This window comes from Mya arenaria, chromosome 1 (assembly GCF_026914265.1).
Source record: "Mya arenaria isolate MELC-2E11 chromosome 1, ASM2691426v1".
Taxonomy (NCBI): Eukaryota; Metazoa; Mollusca; class Bivalvia; order Myida; family Myidae; genus Mya; species Mya arenaria.
In genome coordinates, this window is record NC_069122.1 from 8028584 (window position 1) to 8051076 (window position 22493).

The 22493-nt window shown below is 35.7% G+C and overlaps 1 protein-coding gene and 2 non-coding genes across 3 annotated transcripts; all 3 read left to right on the forward strand.

The window, feature by feature from the left end:
• The first annotated feature begins 1486 nt into the window (after nt 1-1486).
• Trnal-caa (transfer RNA leucine (anticodon CAA)) lies at nt 1487-1568 on the forward strand. The gene has a single exon. It is a non-coding gene; the product is annotated as a tRNA-Leu (tRNA).
• A 353-nt stretch (nt 1569-1921) lies between these two features.
• Nucleotides 1922-2003, forward strand: Trnal-uaa (transfer RNA leucine (anticodon UAA)). The gene has a single exon. It is a non-coding gene; the product is annotated as a tRNA-Leu (tRNA).
• A 3204-nt stretch (nt 2004-5207) lies between these two features.
• On the forward strand, nt 5208-22430 carry LOC128231668 (glycoprotein-N-acetylgalactosamine 3-beta-galactosyltransferase 1-like). The gene is made up of 6 exons (XM_052944725.1): nt 5208-5416; nt 5788-5967; nt 9662-9900; nt 11111-11260; nt 13881-14018; nt 20930-22430. The coding sequence occupies exons 1-6, from the start codon at nt 5290-5292 to the stop codon at nt 21092-21094; spliced, it is 999 nt and encodes a 332-aa protein (XP_052800685.1). The 5' UTR covers nt 5208-5289; the 3' UTR covers nt 21095-22430.
• Nucleotides 22431-22493: the final 63 nt, after the last annotated feature.

Sequence of the window (22493 nt, forward strand, 5' to 3'; positions counted from 1 at the left end):
TAAGGTGCGCTCATAAAAGGAAATGCTTTCTGAGATTATAGTTAGCATTTCCTGCCTGCAAGTAAAGCGAGCAAATATGCCTCTATGTGCTTAAGAGGTGTGTTTGAAAGTGAACTCTGTAGCCTTCTCTTAGCTCAAAAGAGAAATAAGTCTACGAGTTTTCAAGCCTAACTTATGGTTGAGGTACTTGAAGTTGATCGCAGAAATCCCTTCTGTGATCGGACAATGCGGCTGAGGCACTCGATTCTTGCCCCAGTACAGGCCTTCTTGTATCAGATATCACTAGTTCGGCGTTGTACCTACAACGAGTCAGCAATACCCCGTTTGTTTCACCCGAGTAGTCCAGCACTCTACATTATAGGTGTAACAAATTGTAGAAGGTCGCCTGGAAGGCCTCTAATGGGTGCTGATTTTGCGTAGTGTATGACACTAGGAAAATAGGTTTCTGGCTCAGAGTTACCGTTTTCCGATCTCGCTCTTACTAAAACAATCGCTTCTTTGCTCATAAGGTGCGATACATAAAAGGAAATGCTTTCTCAGATCATAGTCAGCATTTCCTACCTGCAAGTAAAGCAAGCAAACTTGCCTCTTTGTGCTTAAGAGGTATGTTTTAAAGTGAACTCTGTAGCCTTCTCTTAGCTCAAAAGAGAAATAAGTCTACGAGTTTTCAAGCCTAGCTTGTGGTTGAGGTACTTGAAGTTGATCGCAGAAATCCCTTCTTTGATCGGACAATGCGGCTGAGGCACTCGATTCTTGCCCCAGTACAGGCCTTCTTGTATCAGATATCACTTGTTCGGCGTTGTACCTACAACGAGTCAGCAATACCCCGTTTGTTACACCCGAGTAGTCCAGCACTCTACATTATAGGTGTAACAAATTGTAGAAGGTCGCCTGGAAGGCCTCTAATGGGTGCTAATTTTGCGTAGTGTATGACACTAGGAAAATAGGTTTCTGGCTCAGAGTTACCATTTTCCGATCTCGCTGATGCCGTGGGTAACCTGACCAATGCCAGTCACAAGTCTGGATGAAAAACAGGGAGTGACCACATTGCATAACAAAATACTTTTCACATTGAATGTTTGACATTATAACAATTGTAAACATTTGCTTGTGTTTGATTTCATGAAAACAATTGTTTATAATTATGTATATTGATATGTTTGCAATGTTATGTATGTTATGCATGTTTGTACTTTGTTATCTGCTTACATTTTGAATAAAACTGAAATTAGAAGCATTAGTCGTATATGAGAAATTTTCAATAGTTATGCAACGATTGAGTGAAACAAAATTTAAGCATCATGAAGACTTCCGTCTTTTGAAATGCTTCAAACTGCAATCATTATGCTCACTTCACTTTCACGTGAAAGCAATTTTTAAATTTCATATATTTTTCAAAATCTTCAAACATAAGAAAAAACTCATGTTTCCTTTGTATTATAATTTCAAGCTCTTATAATCTTCACTTCTCAGCTCATTTGCACCAAGTACGGTGGTCGAGTGGTTAAGGCGTTGGACTCAAGTTCCAATGGACGATGTCCGCGTGGGTTCGAACCCCACCCGTACTAATACTTTTGCATTTAAGGCAATATATATGGCCCGGAATTAACATAACTGGGTTTTCCCATGCCGGTACAAATAAAAGGTGAATTTCGAGCTATTGAAATTCATGTAACAGTCCAATGACTCTATTGTTTCCGAAGTAACGTGTGTATATTACAACGGTTTAATTTTGTTTGTACCGGAGGATTAGGTTGGGAAAACCAGAATATTTGTAATTCCGGGTTTAAACTATTGTCCATTCGACTAAGCGTAACTGCAAAGTTTTGTAAGGATTACATGAGCAATTTGGCAGATCGTATGACCTTTGCATTATAATTTCAAGCTCTTATAATCTTCACTTCCCGGCTCATTTGCACCAAGTACGGTGGCCGAGTGGTTAAGGCGTTGGACTTAAGTTCCAATGGACGATGTCCGCGTGGGTTCGAACCCCACCCGTACTAATATATTTTGCATTTTGGCTGACATGCGATTAGTATCCAAGATATTTCGTAATTTGGCATCACCTCAGCATGAAAGAAGAAACGCTACAAGAGTTGCAACTACAAAACGATGAAAAAAAAACATTTGTCAAATTTGTGTTACGGACAAAAAGTGTATTGTGTTTACGCCTTGTGGCCATTTGACTTGTCATGAATGTTCAATCAAAACTAGTAAATGCTATTTTTGCAGAACTGCTGTTATTGGAAAATATCAAATTTATGAATAAAATGTAAACAATTATTTGTATTTTTGCTTTCTGTTTATTTCATTTACATGGAAAGGTGAACTGTGTTAATCACTCAAACACTACCAGTTCTGATTCACACAGTTATGCTGTAGACAGCCGCAATACGCTAGTTAGCTCAAATTTCTAACATTGGTTAGCAAAGTTGACGAATGCAAGTTCGAGAAATAATGTATACGCTTTTAAGAGCATTTCAAACTATTTAAACACACAGCAGTGACTGTACTTTTCACTAACTATGGCAAAACGATATACTGACATCGTTGGGTTTGATGGACTACAGTACAATGATTATTTCAAAAGATTCTGTTGGGAATGCCAATTGTGTTGTGCTGGAGTCTTTACGTTAGAACCTTGTCAACGACATGAGATTTTGAACATTTTCCCTCCAGCTGGCTACTGCCAAAACTGTTTTAAGTATGTGTGGTAATGTATTGATTGTAAGGCTGATGAAACGCCACCAAAAGTGCGAATGAGAAACTATTGTTTGTCATGCTTCTTCCACCGATATGACAATCTTGCAATCTTGGCCGGCTAACCCTGACGTGGTTGAAGAAAGTTTTCGATTTGACAATTATCTTGTTTCACAAAATAAAAAATAAAAACTTGAAATAAATTACTTTGTTTTTGTATCTGATACCAAGACGCTCATTTTTTTCTCTGATGATTTTCAATTTTCATTTTCAATTTTCATTCTAAATTTTCATTCTAAATTTTCATTTTCAATTTTCACATTTTTCGTTTTTTCATTTTCACCCTCGTGGGACTAAACGCACCCAGCGCCGATATCGGGTTGTATGTTAAATAGTACTTCAGAACGCCAAACAACATACTGAACCTCACCTTTTGAAAGAGGCAATCTCGAGAACAATTTGGAATTATCGGAAGTGGTGTGTAAGCTGCCGGATACAGTTGAAGAAAGATGAACGACTGACACGGCATAGGCGTTGACATGCGTTGTGAAAGAGGTGGAAATTCCGGGGGTGGCGTTCGGGTTGATGGCGGTAGCACTTCTTGTTTCAATGTACGAGTAGGCAGTTGTCGGGGTTGTGTCGCGATCACTTCCTCCAACTCCGGCCCGTCGGACTTCTTTGGGGTAACATGAAAATGGTCCATCATAACTTCCACTACATCCACAACAGAAATGTTGGCTTCAGCCGTTATAGAAAATACACTAAAGAAAAACAGGCAAACACACAAAATTTAACGGTCAAAGTTAAACGTTTTATGCCACCACTACGTTAAGAAATATATTTGCAAAAAGTTCGTTTATTAACAAATAAGACACGATAAAACTAACCTGAAAATAAAAAAATGGTTCTATTGTAATCATGAATACGTGTTCACATTACGCTTTTGTGCAATTGTTATGAAGACAACGCATACCACTGCAAATAACACACATTTATATATAAAAGAACTAGTTGTCTGAACACTGGAGTAATAAGCGCAATATCTGGTGTTTCCGTGAAACACAAAACACAAATAATGTAAACATCAATCGTTGGAAGAATAATAAAAATGCAACCAAAATAATAACACAATCCCCCACATGTTATCTACCTTGAAAGAGAAATTAATCAATTTCAATAACATATTTTATGTTTTCTATTTCATTACATTACATGCCAAACATAAATAATTTGAAAGAAGTTTATACTATCCCGTCTGAGCGTCGAATGACAAATTCAATACTATAGAAGCACGAGGAAAACTACTTATTTACGCACGAGTAACCAAATCTATACCAAATAGTACTCTTATAATCCTATACCGCAGATATAATAAATACATTTATGTTTTCTATTTCATTACATAACATGTCAAACATAACAAATTTATTATTTACCTAAAGGATAATAATATAAAAAGAAGACAATGTCGATATGCCACAGACGGGATACTTTAATCGAATGAAAAAGAACGGGAACCTTCTTCTTCATGTTTTAAAACAAATTCATTTATTTGTTACAGTTGATACAAGTTATACTACAAATAATCAAATATCATGACAGAGAAATATATTTACATATGCATACAGATATATAATTATATTCAGTATGTCGTCCGAAACATATTATCAAATATTTTAAAAAGCAGACGGAAACAAGTTGTATCGAGTTTTCTCAAAACATGTAAAACGAGGGTTGCGTTAGATCGATCTGCAAAGACGGTCCTTAAATGATGTTTTGCAAATATCACTTTATGCCAATAACGTAAGATAAGGAATTAACGTCTTATCGTTTGTTTTAGAAGGACGAAAATTAGTTTCAGAGTTCGTGCAGGGGCCTTAAAGCATGGCACAGAGAAACAAACGATCTGTTATTACAGTCACGGGCGGTTCCCGGATTTGATGTTGGAAGAGGCGAAACGTAGGGGCGTATCCTTTTGACTTTCACACCTACCTCAGAACCGATTTGTTTGTTTAAAATGTTGGCAGAGAGTTTGAGGGTATTCCTGCAAGAAGTTCTACTCAAGTGATTGTTAGATGTATTTTATGACTTTTTTCACTAACATTGGACGTTTTAAGAGGTCATTATCTTATACCGCCCCCACCGGATACGCTAATGCATCATTTGATGCGACAATTTGAATTACCCCTATAAATTGTTATTTTGAGCACTCGTGGAAGTACAAAACTACACATTCAGTAAACGCCTTCGAAAAGTGAGAATAGTACTTGAATCTAACATCGGCATGAAGAATTCACGCACGATATACCGAAATTTGACACCTCATTCATGTATTGGGCCGCTCTGTCATGCTTGTGATCGCTTTGATATTTTTTGCCGTGATTATTACAAACTCAAAATCTAAAACGTTTCTTTCATTGTGACGAGAAGTGATCTTCTGTGTCAAGGTAAAATGCTCGCTTGCCACATAATCTTTTCTTTTCATTTCGATTAAAACTGGTCGAGGAGTTACGAATGTCTTTCGGTACTTTACATATAGTAAACTAAGGTGGTAACTTTACAGTGTTTCATATCATACAGAGCATTATAATGGTATCACAGCTGCAGACGAAGCGATACTTAAAACTGTTTTTATCTTTCATCTTGATCACTTTAGTAATTATTTTAAGTGGAACTGGATATGTATTTACAAAACCATCATTGGAATATAATGAAGGTAAGTCGATTATTTAAGCTGTTTTAATATCAACATATACAATTGTGTAATTTGTTATCATTTGAATAAAAGTCGTAATTTTTTAGAGTTCTTGAACCCTCACTACCATAGTGTGCGAGTATGTGGGGTGGTGGGGGGATATAGCAGTATAAAACAGAACAGCATTACAATTATAAAAACGTAAAGTGGATGAAATCATGTGTATATGTCAACAAATTGGTATTTCAATTCGTTTTGTTATTAAATTATCATATCAGGGATATTTCAGTACAATTGAGTATGAATAGCACTTGCTTTCAGACGCAAAAGAACTACAACGGTTTTTAATGGGCTTATATAAAAGCAATCTGAAACTAATCTCGATGTTTCAGTCAAAAGACATTCTCTTCGGCCACAGAAATCGGCGGAAAAATCAGTTAACGAAACCGAGAGTTTATGGAAGAGCGTCCGTGTTCTCTGCCTCATTCTCACTTCCAAAACCGGTCAAGCAAAGATGGCCGCCGTGAATGAAACCTGGGCCAGCAAGTGTGATAAAAAGTACTTTTTGTTTTGTAAGTGTTAAACCAAATTTTGTTATCTAGATAAGAAATAAGCTTTACTTGAGAACGAATGTTTGACGTGGATATATTATATTATTATTGTGTACATAGTTTATACATGTTTAACCCCCAGTTAATTTACATTTACTGACCGTTCCAAGGCGGTGACTAACAATCCTTGATAAATATACCTAGTTTTTTATATATAGTATGTATGGACTGGTTTTGAATTTTAGTTTTTGTGTTCTATGTATTTGGCGTTTACCCAGTGCCATTAAACCGAGTTTATGTTTAAACATTTTGCTACTGAAGATTTTCACATTAGTATAAAGTAAAGCTACGCTAAGCATTGGGCAAACTGTTCAGAACTTGCCTAAACTTACCAGCGATGTTAAGGTGAACTTTGTTTGATGTGCTCAGGAATTTAACTCAAACAGCTGAACGTTTAGTTTCATGGACGAAATAAGTTTGAAGTGTCACAGCTTGATAAAAACACTGCAGTTTACAAGTATATCATGGAAACATCTGAAGCAGTAAAGAGTTTAAACTTATCAATCTGACGTTCAACTGTTGTTGAGTCAAACAAAGTTCTGATCAATTGGTCCGTTATCTCCTACATTTATATTTATACACACTGAACAAAATTTCTACTTAGGTAGCCTAAAAAAGATATAAATTTAAATAGTTTAAATCCGGTATTAAATGTGTGAATTATACTTAACCTATCGTATGCACTAATAGAATACATAATGTTTAATCTAATGCACTCGAGTGAAAAGAATTGTGTATGCACATTTCGCGTGAAATGTTCTCGTGCAATCCGTGGTTTTCGTACATGATGATCTTCACTTGTTAATACACATTTTATGAACTGAAAAACATAACAAAATGGCAATAATGATCATAGAAGAGCGTGGTTTAGCGGTTGGAATGGTTCCAAATTCCAAGCAAACCGGAAGTGTCAATGACCGCAGGCGGAATCCTAAATCGAGAGTTATCACACGCCGCCAGGATAGGTACATTATTTTGAGTCATTTGAGTCATCGTTTTTAACCTGCGACGTCGACAGCGAGGCAAACCTTGGGTTAACATGGTGGAAAAATACACCGAAGACTGTTCGTTACAGCCTCCGCGAGGTCGGTATCAGATCTAGACGACCAAGAAAATGTATCGTATTACCTCAAAGGCATCGGCATGATCGGCTAGTGTGGGCGCGTTCTCACCTACGTTTCATGCAAGCTGATAGGTCTAATGTCCTTTTTTGTTGACGAGACGAGGGTAAAGTTGCAACAAGCTAATGGTCGGGTGCGGGTCTACCGTCGCCGAAGAGAACGGAACCACGCGGAGTGTGTAGTTCAACAGAAACCATTCGGTTGTGGTTCAGTTATGTTTATCTGCAGGCATGTGCATGCACACCAAAACGCCATTGGTCAGGGTACAGGGTTATCTGAATGCACTAAGTTACCAAAATGACATACTAAGACCTGTTATCCTGCCACACATAGCCGCCAATCGAGGTTTGTTACTTGCCTAAGAGATTATGCCGTGTCATGACGCAAAAGCAACGCAGCAATTGCTAAAAATCAGCAACATCCGAGAAATGCAATGGCCAGCTAGGAGTCCGGACTTGAACCCCATAGAGCATGTTTGGGACGCGCTCAAATGCTCAATAAGAGAACGGCCACAACCAGGTTATCTCGGACAACTTGATCAGGTGGTGGTGGATGCATGGACTGGGATTCTCCAGGGAACTATCCAAAAATACATTCGCTCCATGAGGTCGCGCTGTTGGACAGTGATTGCTGCAAATGGGGGCCATACAAAATATTAATTAAATTGTGACTTTCTAAACTGGCAGTGGTATTTATGGAATTGGCACAGATCATTCACTTTTCAAATGAATTTAAAATATAATGCTATGTAATTGTGTCAGACGAGTCGAATAGTCTTCGAATAGTTTTTGAGTTATTGTCTTTAAACTCATGTGACTTATTAGAAATTTTGTTCAGTGTATATTGGTATTTCTTAATGCTTAATTCTCCTTTCTTCAACGAGATGAATCTAAAATACCTAATTATAAAGTAACTGAAAAGATTTATCAATGAAAATATAGTTTTCCCTTAAACCACAATGTCCATTGCCCAATTGTAGATTTTTACGGTGGTCCTTTTCTTTAAACAACCTTACTTCACTATTAACTATCACTTTCCTTTGCAATCATCCATCGCCTTAGCAACAACAAATTTTGTTTGCAGCAATTTTTTTTTCTATGAAACTTATAACTTCCTAAAAAGCAGCTTGCTTCCTTAATAACCACATCTTCCATCAACAGCTATGGTCCTCCCATGCAACCATCAGCCGACTGCCTTTACATCAAGTTGCTTTAACAATCAAACTCTTTGTAACTATAGACGTCCACTTATTTGTCTCAAATAAGAGTCCAATGACTTCCATGGTAATAACTTTCTTCCTTAGTCCCTTTATAACATAAACCTTAAACTTTCTTAGAAACATTATTTTCTTTAAACGAGTGATCACCTTGGCCTTGGCTTGCTATCGTATTAATCACCACATGAATCAGCAACCACTAACAGAAACTTGCTAAGCAACCAGCTAATGCCTCAGCAACCACTTACTCACTTGGCAATAATTTGCTTCCGTAGTTTCTCAAGGTTCTCATATGAGCAATAGAGGGCCATATTGACCCTCTTGTTACGTACAAACGCAATTTAATGGTGTAAAGCTGCACTCTCATAGATAAACCATTTTTACATTTTTTTTGTCTTGGAAAGAGCAATTTTTGCATAAATTTCTGTAAACCAATGATTAAAGATTGCTGACAATCACCAGATCGTAGATGTTCATATTTCCGCTTAAACACTTACTAATGGTTTAAGAAAAATGAAATTAACATCATTTTTGAACTTTGATATAAAAATCTGCGATCTATTTTTATCAGCAGTCTTATATTACTGGTTTCCATGGATTTTTGAAAACATTTGCTCCTTCCAAGACAAAAAATAAAATAAGTCAAAACGTTCAATCTGTTAGAGTGCAGCTTTAATGGTTGATTATTTTTTCGTTTTATTTTTTCATCTTCTTATTGTACATAAACATCAAATAACAAAATGAAAACTATAGGGAAGAGCCCCGGGGTCAAAATTTAAATATGTAATATGTTAAGAGTCACATGGTCATGGCCCAAACTCCAATGAAAGTGAGACATCAGCGTACACACACCAACACACACACATACAAACACCTAAAAACATATACGCCTCAAATTAGCTTTAGGAATTATCGCATTGGAATGGCATTGACACTCCACTTCACTCAACACGAGTCGACTGGGGCTTTAAACAAGTTGATATGACCATATCCCTATATCATCGACAAATGCTAGATATGAAGATTGATCAATGCACGTCAATGTATTCAATAAGGGTTTATTCATCCGGGAGCTTCTTTGTGAGTTTATGAGTTGCCTACACGCAACGACTTTAAAAGAGTGTCTATTTAAACATATATAATTAGGAGGAAATCAACCAAAACTGTGGTCGAGCTACACGATCTATCGGCAATCTAAATAAAATTTGTTTTACCTGGCTATCATCGATGGTATGTTTTTGTAAAATTGTAAAAATGTAATACCCTTTTCGTAACCTAATGACTTCGTTAAATATTAAACTAACATTTAACATTTCAGCTCGTGAGATAAATAAAACGGATAATGCTGAAATGCTTTTCCTTCCTGTAAAAGAAGGACGAGCACATTTAACGGCCAAAGTAAGATATGCCCTGAAATATGCATATGAAAAACACAGGAACGAATTTGATTGGTTTCTGAAATGTGACGATGACACTTACATCATAATGGAGAACCTACGTCATTTGTTGGCTAGTACAGACCATAACAAGCCGAGTTATATGGGATTTCACATGAAGGTAAGCTTTTTAAGATGTTCTTATTTTATATAGGAAGTGAAGAAAAAACAAAGCAGCCACACTTTTCGCTGTTACTGTTTTTAAGGTAACCCATCTATCATTTTAATGTGTTGTTGTTGTTGTTGTTGATGTTATTGTTGTTGTTGTTGTTTAATTTTCGCTGGCTTTACTCTTCCAAGATTGCCCCTTCCTTCATTGGGCGCCGCCATTTTGTACGACCCGGATTTAAGATCTTAATATCTCAAAAACTAAAGATTTAAATATCATCTTCTTAAAATGGGTGTGTAATTGATCTTAATTAAACTCATCATTTATATTGTATTTGAAAATGAACATAACAAAAAAACAGTTTTATTTCGAAAAAGTAATTAAATGTGTCAAACATGTGTTTTTTTTCAACCAGACTAAAGTCCAGAATTAGCCGATGGTTTCCTCAAGTGTGCGAAAAATTTTAAGGTAGTACGAAATGAGCCGACAATGCATGATCAAATGATTGACTCATAAGAGAGACACACGCCGTCTGATAAGAAACTCAGAAAGGTCAACTGGGTAGTTCCATCAATATTTCTAACTTGATAAAACAATTACAAGCCTGGTAGTATAGGGCGTTGTTGCATGTGACTAATCAGGCATTAGGTCGACAGACAGAATTTTCCAGTGTGGCATTGGAACTGAATTTAAATTGTATTTCTCTAACATTTTTGTCACCTATTTGAATCTGGGAGTAGGATTACTGGTTCAGGTTTTAATATGCATTTCCTATTTATCACCTTTTTTTCTTCTTCAATGCTGGCTTTAGCCATACCCATTGAAAGATAATGATAACTATAGGTAAAATAATTATATTACATCTTGGCTGTTCGGTTAGCGCAGTGGTTAGCGCACTCGCTTCTCAACAAGGCGACCCGGGTTTGATTCCCGGTCTGGAAACATGTGAGTTTCGTTTGTGGTCACCAAGCCGGACAAGTGGGTTTCCTCCGGGTACTCTGGTTCCCCCACAACACAACACTACACTCTCGCGCATCATTGTGCCAACGAGAGTGATTGCTATAATTTTGTAATAACTTGTTTCACAATCGTTTTAAAATAAATAAGTTTAGACTAAAGTAATTATATTACAATCCACGTCTAATGTTAACAACCTTTCGCTCTTTGTTTACACATAAATTTCTGAAAAGAATGCTACAATTCATACATAATTACTTAACAGCTGTTTGTCAAGAATGGCTTCATGAGTGGTGGTGGCGGATACGTCATCAGTTCTCGGGCTCTTCATGACGTGGTACGCATTGGTTTTGAAAACGGCTCCTGCAAGATCGATGGCCACGGTGAAGATGTAGAAATTGGAAAATGTCTTCAGGTAAGATCACTAGCAGCATTAATATATGTTAAAATATTTTTGTGAATATGGTTACTCTATAGACGCATTTACTGGTCAGTAATATGACACATATGAATTGTTATATATTCAAAGGCTTTGTAGTATACGCATGGTAACACTATTAGAAACGCATAAAACCATAAAACCAAACACATACACACGCACGCACGACCGCAAGCAAGATCGCCCAAACGCCAATACACACGCACGCACGCACGAACATACGAACACGCACGCACGCACGCACGCACGCACACACACACACACACACAAACAAACAAACACACATTAAGATATAACTTTCAAAGTTCATTTGTCTGTACCCAATGGCAGATTATTAGTTCGATTAAATTCAGGAAGTTTCAGGGACAAGCACTATATCACGGGGGGATTTTTGTTCTGCAAAGTTCCGGTGACGGTACTATCCACGGATATAGGAAAGGTAGGTGGTCAGCATTTCTTTGGAGAACGGGGAATGTGATTCGATGCCCGTTGGATTTATCGTCACGCTGGTCTAATATGAGACCAATATATCAAAACATCGTTAAGTTATGACGAACGTTCCGGCTCTAAACTGAGTGAAATTCAATAAGAGGTAAAGTGTTGTACGATTTTCATGCAGTATTTAGTTGTATTCTCGTCATATATCACTGCAACAACAAAATATTCGTTCCGTTATTTATTCCCAGTGAGTGGTTTAACTCTGTACGCTATTTTAAGGAAAATGCGGGCCACAATTTTACGGTAGCGGTAGTGATACTGGTGTGGAGGTTGTGCAAGATAACATATATTAACGTTATCCGCTAGGATCACATGTTAAATGTACTATCTGGTCAGGTGAACGTCCGTTCGTCTATAGCTTTCAAAACGGAATCGCAAAGCTCAGCATATCCAAAAAAATCATAAAGTTCATAATTGATGCCGAAATGTATATATGATAATATGCTTGTATTGCTTTTTAAGCGTTTTTTTTTAAAATGTGTTGGGAGAAAAATGGAAACAAACAAGGAATGTGTTTACTTACTTTTGTGATATGCGTATTTTCATATGTCATAACACATTAAATTTAAAACTGCATTCTTACAGATTGAACGTTTTCACATATTTTTTTTATTTTTTGTCTTGTTAGTAACGGTTTAAGCCATAAAACATTAATTTTCGAACAGAAATATAAGAATGTGTTATCTGATCTTTTGTCAACAATCATTTGTCATTGGTTTGCAGATATTTACGCAAATATTTACTCTTTCCGAGACAAAAAAGTTGTAAAAACGGTATATCTGTGAGAATGCAGCTTTAAAAACAAAGACACATTTAAAAAAAAACACACTTAAATTCAAAAAAATGAGTCAAAGCTGACCACCTAACCATCCGTTGACAGTACCGTCACCGGACCTTTGCAGAACAATTTTATCGCTTCACCAGCGGTAACGGTTACGCGCGATTTGCATAGCGTATTATAAACATCATTTAAATTCATGAAATGCTTGGAAACTGTCAAAATGTCATGTTTTTGTCGAGTAAGAACAATCGTCTAAATTGTCAATCCGAAAAGACTAGCACATCATAAAACTTCAATTTGATGGAAAACGTTAAAAAATATGATGCTATTTTTACCTTGAAATAAAGTAATCCATCACATCATCCTGACTACATTGTGTATGCCCACTCACATGGGTCATGCATTTGTAAAACAGGAGTTAAAATATATCGATACTTTTCTTGATTAAAACAAGAATTATTATTCTCACCATATATTCTACAGTAACTACCAAATGATTAAAAAGATTTTTGTATTATTTATATGTTTCTGCATTTTGTTTTCTGGACTATTTATTGTGCGGAGGATAAAAAGATCTTATAAACCAAGGCCGACAATTGCTCTTACCATTTACATTTGCTATTGCGTTTTGTTCCCTTTGTTGTAATTAAAGACTTGTTCTCGAACTCTTTTAGGTCGAAACATATAAAGAAATCAAAATGGAAAATGTCAATATAAGGATTGCTTATTTTTTTTCGTGCGTTCATGCAGTATGAAGGCTCGGCCGCGATTTTGCAAAAAAAAACCAATGAAGCGCTTTAGCTTCACGAAAAATAATAATCAATTCTGAAATAAATGTATGCAATTTACATACCAAATTAAGTGACTTAATATTAAACTAATAGTTTTGGCAAATAATTTAAACTCATCCATTCTTATTTTATGCAAAAGTAAGAACATATTAAATAAGAATTCTCTTTTACTTGATATGTGTTACAAATACAACATATATGTTTAGTACTGATCTCTTCTCTTCAGATATAAATCATTCGTGCACTATGGAAGATTTTCTTTACCTACAGATTTAATGTCCTTGATATTATGTTTTCCACTGTTAAGTAAATTTTGTTTGTTACATTCAACGCTTTGAAAACAATCGAAAGCAATATATATATATATACTTTGCACTTCATTCTTTACATACGTATAGCCAGCAAATGTTTTTTTTCGATATTGTCGCAATGAAACTTTTCACAACTATGTGAAAATAATACTTAATAATATCTTCGACAATCAGACATCTTAAATGTGACTGAAGAGTCTATTTCTTCTGTCCAGGCTTCCGGTGTCAAAGTATTATCAACCCTTGATACGACTGGAAAAGAGACATTTCACGCATCCAAACTGTTCCAGCACTTAAGGGCAAATCCCAAAACCTTCTGGCTGAAGAAATACGCATGGAACAACCATTCAATGGTAAGTTTAAAACAAAAAAACCTGACATGCATTGGTGGTATTTCATCGCTGATGTTTGTCTTCTTAATAAGTCAAAACACATTTTGGCTTTGAATAAGCAAATATTTTTTGTCCTTGCCTCTGTCTGCTCATTGTCAGAAGTGTGTTTGTTATTATCTATGCACTTAAAATCTTGTATGTGGTACATACCATATATACAAAGTATAAATCAGAAAATAAAAAAGTGATGTTTTCCCTGTCAATTAATTTATTATGTTTCAAATAATGGGTTTTATCTAATATAATTCGGCTTTTATATTATATGAATAACTTTGTTTTCAAAATAAAACAACCATAATTCTAGGATCATTTCAAGAAATACATGTTTATTAGCTCACCTGTCACGTAGTGACAAGGTGAGCTTTTGTGATCACTCTTCGTCCGTCGTCCGTCCGTCCGTCCGTCCGTCCGTCCGTTCACAATTGCTTGTGAACACAATAGAGGTCACAATTTTGACCTAATCTTTATGAAACTTGGTCAGACTGATCATCTCTATAAAATCTAGGTCAAGTTTGATATTGGGTCATCTGGGGTCAAAAACTAGGTCACTAGGTCAATTAGTAGAAAAACCTTGTGAACACAATAGAGGTCACAATTTTAGCCTAATCTCAATGCAACTTGGTCAGAATGATCATCGCTATAAAATCTAGGTCAAGTTCGATATTGGGTCATCCGCGGTCAATAATTAGGTCACTAGGTCAATTAGTAGAAAAACCTTGTGAACACAAAAGAGGTCACAATTTTAGCCTAATCTCAATGCAACTTGGTCAGAATGATCACCTCTATAAAATGTAGGTCAAGTTCGATATTGGGTCATCCGCGGTCAACAACTAGGTCACTAGGTCAATTAGTACAAAAACCTTGTGAACACAATAGAGGTCACAATTTTAGCCTAATCTCAATGCAACTTGGTCAGAATAATCATCTCTATAAAATCTAGGTAAAGTTCGATATTGGGTCATCCGCAGTCAATAACTAGGTCACTAGGTCAATTATTAGAAAAACCTTGTGATCACAACAGAGGGCACAATTTTGACCTTATCTTTATGGAACTTGGTCAGACTTATCATCTCTATGAAATCTAGGAAAAGTTCGATATTGGGTCATCTGGGGTCAAAAACTAGGTCAGTAGGTCAATTAGTAGAAATACCTTGTGAACACATTAGAGGTCACAATTTTAGCCTAATCTCAATGCAACTTGGTCAGAATGATCTTCTCTATAAAATCTAGGTCAAGTTCGATATTGGGTCATCCGCGGTCAATAACTAGGTCACTAGGTCAATTAGTAGAAAAACCTTGTGAACACAATAGAGGTCACAATTTTAGCCTAATCTCAATGCAAATTGGTCAGAATGATCATCGCTGTAAAATGTAGGTCAAGTTTGATATTGGGTCATTCAAGGTCAATAACTAGGTCACTAGGTCAATTAGTAGAAACACCTTGTGAACACAATAGAGGTCACAATTTTAGCCTAATCTCAATGCAACTTGGTCAGAATGATCATCTCTATAAAATCTAGGTCAAGTTTGATATTGGGTCATCCGCGGTCAATAACTAGGTCACTAGGTCAATTAGTACAAAAACCTTGTGAACACAATAGAGGTCACAATTTTAGGCTAATCTTAATGCAACTTGGTCAGAATGATCATCTCTATAACATCTGGGTAAAGTTCGATATTGGGTCATACGCAGTCAATAACTAGGTCACTAGGTCAATTATTAGAAAAACCTTGTGAACAAAATAGAGGTCACAATTTTAGCCTTATCTTAATGAAACTTGGTCAGAATGATCATCTTAACATAAGCTAGGTCAAGTTCCATATTGGGTCAACCCAGGTCAAAAACTAGGTCACTAGGTCAATTAGTAGAAAAACCTTGTGAACACAATAGAGGTCACAATTTTGACCTAATCTCAATGCAACTTGGTCAGAATGATCATCTCTATAAAATGTAGGTCAAGTTCGATATTGGGTCATCCGCGGTCAACAACTAGGTCACTAGGTCAATTAGTACAAAAACCTTGTGAACACAATAGAGGTCACAATTTTAGCCTAATCTCAATGCAAGTTGGTCAGAATAATTATCTCTATAAAATGTAGGTCAAGTTTGATATTGGGTCATCCGCAGTCAATAACTAGGTCACTAGGTCAATTATTAGAAAAAGCTTGTGAACACAACAGAGGTCACAATTTTGACCTAATCTTTATGAATCTTGGTCAGACTGATTATCTCTATGAAATCTAGGTCAAGTTCGATATTGGGTCATCTGGGGTCAAAAACTAGGTCAGTAGGTCAATTAGTAGAAATACCTTGTGAACACATTAGAGGTCACAATCTTAGCCTAATCTCAATGCCACTTGGTCAGAATGATCAACTCTATAAAATTTAGATCAAGTTCGATATTGGGTCATCCGCGGTCAATAACTAGGTCACTAGGTCAATTAGTAGAAAAACCTTGTGAACACAATAGAGGTCACAATTTTAGCCTAATCTCAATGCAACTTGGTCAGAATGATCATCGCTATAAAATGTAGGTCATGTTTGATATTGGGTCATTCACGGTCAATAACTAGGTCACTAGGTCAATTAGTACAAAAACCTTGTGAACACAATAGAGGTCACAATTTTAGCCTAATCTCAATGCAACTTGGTCAGAATGATCAACTCTTTAAAATCTAGGTCAAGTTCGATATTGGGTCATCTGCGGTCAATAACTAGGTCACTAGGTCAGTTAGTACAAAAACCTTGTGAACACAATAGAGGTCACAATTTTAGGCTAATCTTAATGCAACTTGGTCAGAATGATCATCTCTATAAAATCTGGGTCAAGTTCGATATTGGGTCATACGCAGTCAATAACTAGGTCACTAGGTCAATTATTAGAAAAACCTTGTGAACAAAATAGAGGTCACAATTTTAGCCTTATCTTAATGAAACTTGGTCAGAATGATCATCTTAACATAAGCTAGGTCAAGTTCCATATTGGGTCAACCCAGGTCAATAACTAGGTCACCAGGTCAATTAGTAGAAAAACCTTGTGAACACAATAGAGGTCACAATTTTAGCCTAATCTCAATGCAACTTGGTCAGAATGATCATCGCTATAAAATGTAGGTCATGTTTGATATTGGGTCATTCACGGTCAATAACTTGGTCACTAGGTCAATTAGTACAAAAACCTTGTGAACACAATAGAGGTCACAATTTTAGCCTAATCTCAATGCAACTTGGTCAGAATGATCATCTCTTTAAAATCTAGGTCAAGTTCGATATTGGGTCATCTGCGGTCAATAACTAGGTCACTAGGTCAGTTAGTACAAAAACCTTGTGAACACAATAGAGGTCACAATTTTAGGCTAATCTTAATGCAACTTGGTCAGAATGATCATCTCTATAAAATCTGGGTCAAGTTCGATATTGGGTCATACGCAGTCAATAACTAGGTCACTAGGTCAATTATTAGAAAAACCTTGTGAACAAAATAGAGGTCACAATTTTAGCCTTATCTTAATGAAACTTGGTCAGAATGATCATCTTAACATAAGCTAGGTCAAGTTCCATATTGGGTCAACCCAGGTCAAAAACTAGGTCACTAGGTCAATTAGTAGAAAAACCTTGTGAACACAATAGAGGTCACAATTTTAGGCTTAACTCAATTCAACTTGGTCAGAATGATCATCTCTAGAAAAATATAGGTCAAGTTCGATATTGGGTCATTCGCGGTCATGTGGGGTAAAAAACTAGGTCAGTGGGACAAATAAAAGAGTGGCCTCTAGGGGCCATACTTTTCATTGGATCTTTATGATAATAGGTCAGAATGTTCACTTTATTTAGCAAAGCTACAGGTGAGCGATACAGGGCCATCATGGCCCTCTTGTTTTAACATAAAGATGAAAATAGTTATTTGTACCATTATAGTTGTCCTTTACATGTATCATGGTCAAAAGTTTCATACATAAAGGTTAAAGAATCACTAAGAATGGTTATATGTCATAATTTCGTTAACATCTAAAAGTAAATACTACTTTCTATCACCAATTTTGCGTTCACATATGTACTATATATAACTTTTAGATGTAATATATAGAATTTTAAAACTGGTGTTTGCAGTTACTTTTTCTTTACACTTTTTGAAGAAGATTAACAATGATTTGTTGTCATCATTCATTGAATTAAATGTAAATCATTCACTGTGGAAGATAGTTTTAGTCTTAAGGCCTAGTATACATGAAACTGAAACGACAACTGTTCTTTTGTTTCAATGGAATGGAACTACAAATAAGGCGTATTTTTTACTCTTCTGAAATATCTTCATATATGCCCGACTGCAACGTCACATCTTAACTTGCATGTTCTACTCTGTGTTTAAGTGAAATGCACTTTGTTACATATTTTTTTCTATTTCATTTTGAATTTTAAAAAGGCTATATATTTTTAGCTTGCTTTTACCAAATCCAGAAGAACCATAAATGAAATATATTCTATCTTGTATAAAGATATCCGTGCATTGCTCAAAAATCGTATTACAATATGATTTATATGACATATTTGTACAAGCAAATGACAGATCATTTAAATAGAGTTCTAGCATTTTCTTGACATAGACCCATATATTTGTATTGTCAATTTCTAACATTACCATTTCTCCTATTAGAACAATTTGAAACTATTTTGTAATTAACTCGGTTTTCGTTCATTTTCACAAATCTTTACCAAAGTTTCACTTAAGACCTCCAGTGTTTTACATATGTGGCTTTAATGGATAGTACCTCATACAATGTATTATTTGGTTTATATTAACCAAGACACAGAAAGAAACGCATAGCCCTATTTTGGATAACTTCTATACGTGTATATGATCGAGTTCCCCATAAGGAGAAACCGTACGATATAACCCGGCCAAACAGTTATATCATATACTCTCTTAAATATATTGCATGGGACAGGACCAACTGATTTGCATTTTGCTATCAATAAACAAAGAACTCGGCCAGCACTGTGAGCAACACATATAACCATTATGTTTAATTAGGGTATCCATACAGCAACATGCCCATATACTGATTTACAACTTAAATATTTTGTCCCCATATGCAAAACTAAATGTTCTGTTTATAAATCGGGGTATAAAATGGACTAAATTACTTTAAACAGGATTTACAACCATGATATTAGATGTACACCATGTCTGTATAACATTTAACATACTTTGTAATCAATTCTCGTTATAGAGTAATAGAGATATTTTCTAACTATCAATACAAGTTCTTTAGTCTGGTTCTTTGCTGTTAACAGCTAAATCATTCATAAACAGGTAAAACAGTTATGGCAATAGTCTGTTTTAAACCAGATTTAGACATGAATATTAACTCAAATTATTGACATAATAGGCATAGTGTGAATAAAATTGAATCTCTCATTAGAAAATAAAATGCTTAAATCAGCTTTCCATGAATCTTAGACAACATGATTATAAGTTGTTTGAAACACTGCCATCAATACATACCAGTTCCATAAGTGAATTTTTTTTTCTTTTGAACTGCGATATTCCTATATTACCGATGGTCCTCCAGAAGTCGCTACTATTACTTTTACAGTTTGCAGCTAAATCATCCTAAAAAGAAATCCAATATGCACGCTGAGAGCGCTGAACTTTTTGATCGGAGTATTTTCATGTAGAAATGATGACAGCTATTTACTTACTCTCTTTTATGATTAGTTTCGTTATATCTTAACAAAGCTCGTTCTGAACTCGTTCCGCTCTGTTCACGGCCTTGCTGATGTTTCGCATGGTTAAGGCTGTTTATCTTTCTTCTTTACACAGCTCGGAAGAAATGGACACCGCACTGTCAATTGTACCATTGGGTTGGATTTTGCTTTCAGAACCTGACGTTGCTGCTCTTCAGATTCCATTGTTACAATGACAACACCAGGTGTTCGGTGGTTGTTATTCTCCAGGCGTTTAACTGCCTTAATCTGTGCATCATGACCATACCAGAGTTTCTACCTTAGACACACAGATCTTAATTCACACCCTTTGGTAGCTTTCTAATAACAATGTTCATGAATTTCTACATCTGAATTATTTTCAGTTTGTATAGCCTCAACAAGGAATCAACTTATCCTGTCATCGTATCAACGTCATTTTGCAATTCAGCTTTTATAATTTGTATACGCTGATCAACAGCTTTATTAATTTTATAAATTTAATTGTTCTCTCCTTTATCCACCAACTTGGCTAGCTTTTCAGAAAGATTGTCAGAGAGTATTTTTCTCAATCTCATTCGCTTAGTGATCTATACGTTTAGTATTACTCTTACTTACTGTTTTCATTTAAACTGATAGCTGATTAAGGTTGCCACGAATTAATGAAACTCCATCATAAATGTCTGTGGCACTTGTTGTTGGGGATTTGGACTTAAAAGAGTTCTTACTATATATAAATTAAACTGGCTGTTTAGCACATTGTTTGTATCTGAGCATGATGTTTCATTACGTTTCTTAGTATTATTCATACCAGTATCACTATCCGAAGCGTGTCTTTTGCGGCCTGCACCTACTTTAATAGTGGCTGGCGATTCAGTAGCTCTCAAAATGAAAAGTAGCTGGGAAGCATAACTAAGTCAACTGGCTAGGATGCGATGACTAAATCAACATACTCGGGTGCATCTGCAACGTCAATCGGATCGGAATCGGGGGGGGGGGGTAAGCCGGTATAATCGTTTGGGAACTTATTTACCCGCCTACCGGTAGCAACAACGATGTGATCGGTGCCTATCCAGAAGTGTTTCACCAACAGCTCACTTAAACTGTGATTTGCTAACGAAATAGTTACCATTTACTGTTATATGTATGTTATTTAATATTTCAGGGTCCGATGTGTTGCAGTCGTTACTCGGTCACTTTCCACTATGTTCGTCCAGAGGACATGTACAACTTCCACCATCTGCTGTACCACACAGAGGTGTTGGGAAACTTGCGTCCACCAGTTCCGGATACAATCTTTAATTTACAACCTGTCAATCCCCCTCCGTAAAAATATGTTATCACGCTAATTTTTCATTTTAACATGTCTCAAACAGTTTCGTCTGTTACAATATTTGGTGGTTATAAACTAATGTTATTTCGATAAATCGCTTAAATGAAATATAAAAAAATGTCATTCGGGCTATTGAAATATGTTTCATTATGTTCACCTAATTCATGGGGAGGCATTTTTTTTTTTGCCTTCTTTTTCATTCAGTCAGCCCGTACGTCACAAATTGTTTCCGATTAATAAGTATCGAAGTCATGGACCAAGGAACTTCATACTTGGTACGCAGGTTGATTTTCACCAGTAGATGACTCTATTGATTTTTATATCAAATCGGCCATGATAGTTAGATCAGGCCCAATTAATTTTAAAGTCAGTAGGTCAATATCACATTGACCTTCAGGTGATAAAGGATTTATGATCACTGATCTAATGCAGTAGATGTTCACTATTTCATACGGATTAATAGACCAAACTTTAAAGACACTGTTGGTTCGTCTCAAGTCCGAAAGAACAAGTTTCATGTCCATGGTCATACAAATTGTAAGCGATTTTAACTATGTTGGGTTTGTATTTAGTGAAACTGGTAATTTTATCCAAAATCATGGAACATTTGTTGGCAACGAATGTTTTATTTTGTAAATGCTAGGTGTATGACAAAAGTATGTGTCAGTTATTCAATCCTTCGTTGACTATTTCTTGATTCTGCAGGAGAAGTTTTGTAATATTGTTTAGACCAATCCGAGTGGAAAGAATACCTGCAATGCTAGTGTGGACCCATGTTTAATTAGGGAGATAACTATTTATATATATTTAGATACGTATATAACTATTTACACTATTGCTTTAACGTGGTTACCGCTGATAATAGTGTTAAAATACATATAAGCAAGTTGTGTGTGAATATAATAAAAGTTGCCGTAACTAGTATAGATTGCTCACATATTGGATTATTTTTAATTAAGTTATGTCTTAGATAAAGCTCTTAATAATGATAATAAGACATGCATATAAGTATTCAATATAGAAAACATAATGTCTTTGCTGCAATTGCATTTATGTTGAAAACGAATTTTCTTTGTGTTTCGTCGATCATATTACGATATTTGAAGAAATTAACATAGCTTAGATGTATTCGTAAGACCATCTGTGTTTAAGCTTTTACTTGTGTTCCAATAAACAATTAAAATCGAACGACAAAACTATGTTCTTTTGTTACGGAGTCTCTTAAAGAAAGTCATCGGAACATAATTTGGTTGTTTTCATTAACCTTCTTATTAATAAAATTATTAGACATGTAAACTACTGCAAAGTGTATTTTTGTTGTTTTGCTTTTTGTATTGTATTGTGCACATACACCTCTACATATGTCATATTATATGTTAGTTTAGACATAATTTAT

What these genes read in the sequence shown, in the direction of transcription:
- LOC128231668 (XM_052944725.1), top strand. Translation starts at nt 5,290, where the DNA reads ATGGTATCACAGCTGCAGACGAAGCGATACTTAAAACTGTTTTTATCT. An exon ending in TAAAAAGTACTTTTTGTTTT is followed by an intron (nt 5,968 to 9,661) that starts GTAAGTGTTAAA and finishes TTAACATTTCAG; the next exon opens with CTCGTGAGATAAATAAAACG. An exon ending in CATGGAACAACCATTCAATG is followed by an intron (nt 14,019 to 20,929) that starts GTAAGTTTAAAA and finishes TTAATATTTCAG; the next exon opens with GGTCCGATGTGTTGCAGTCG.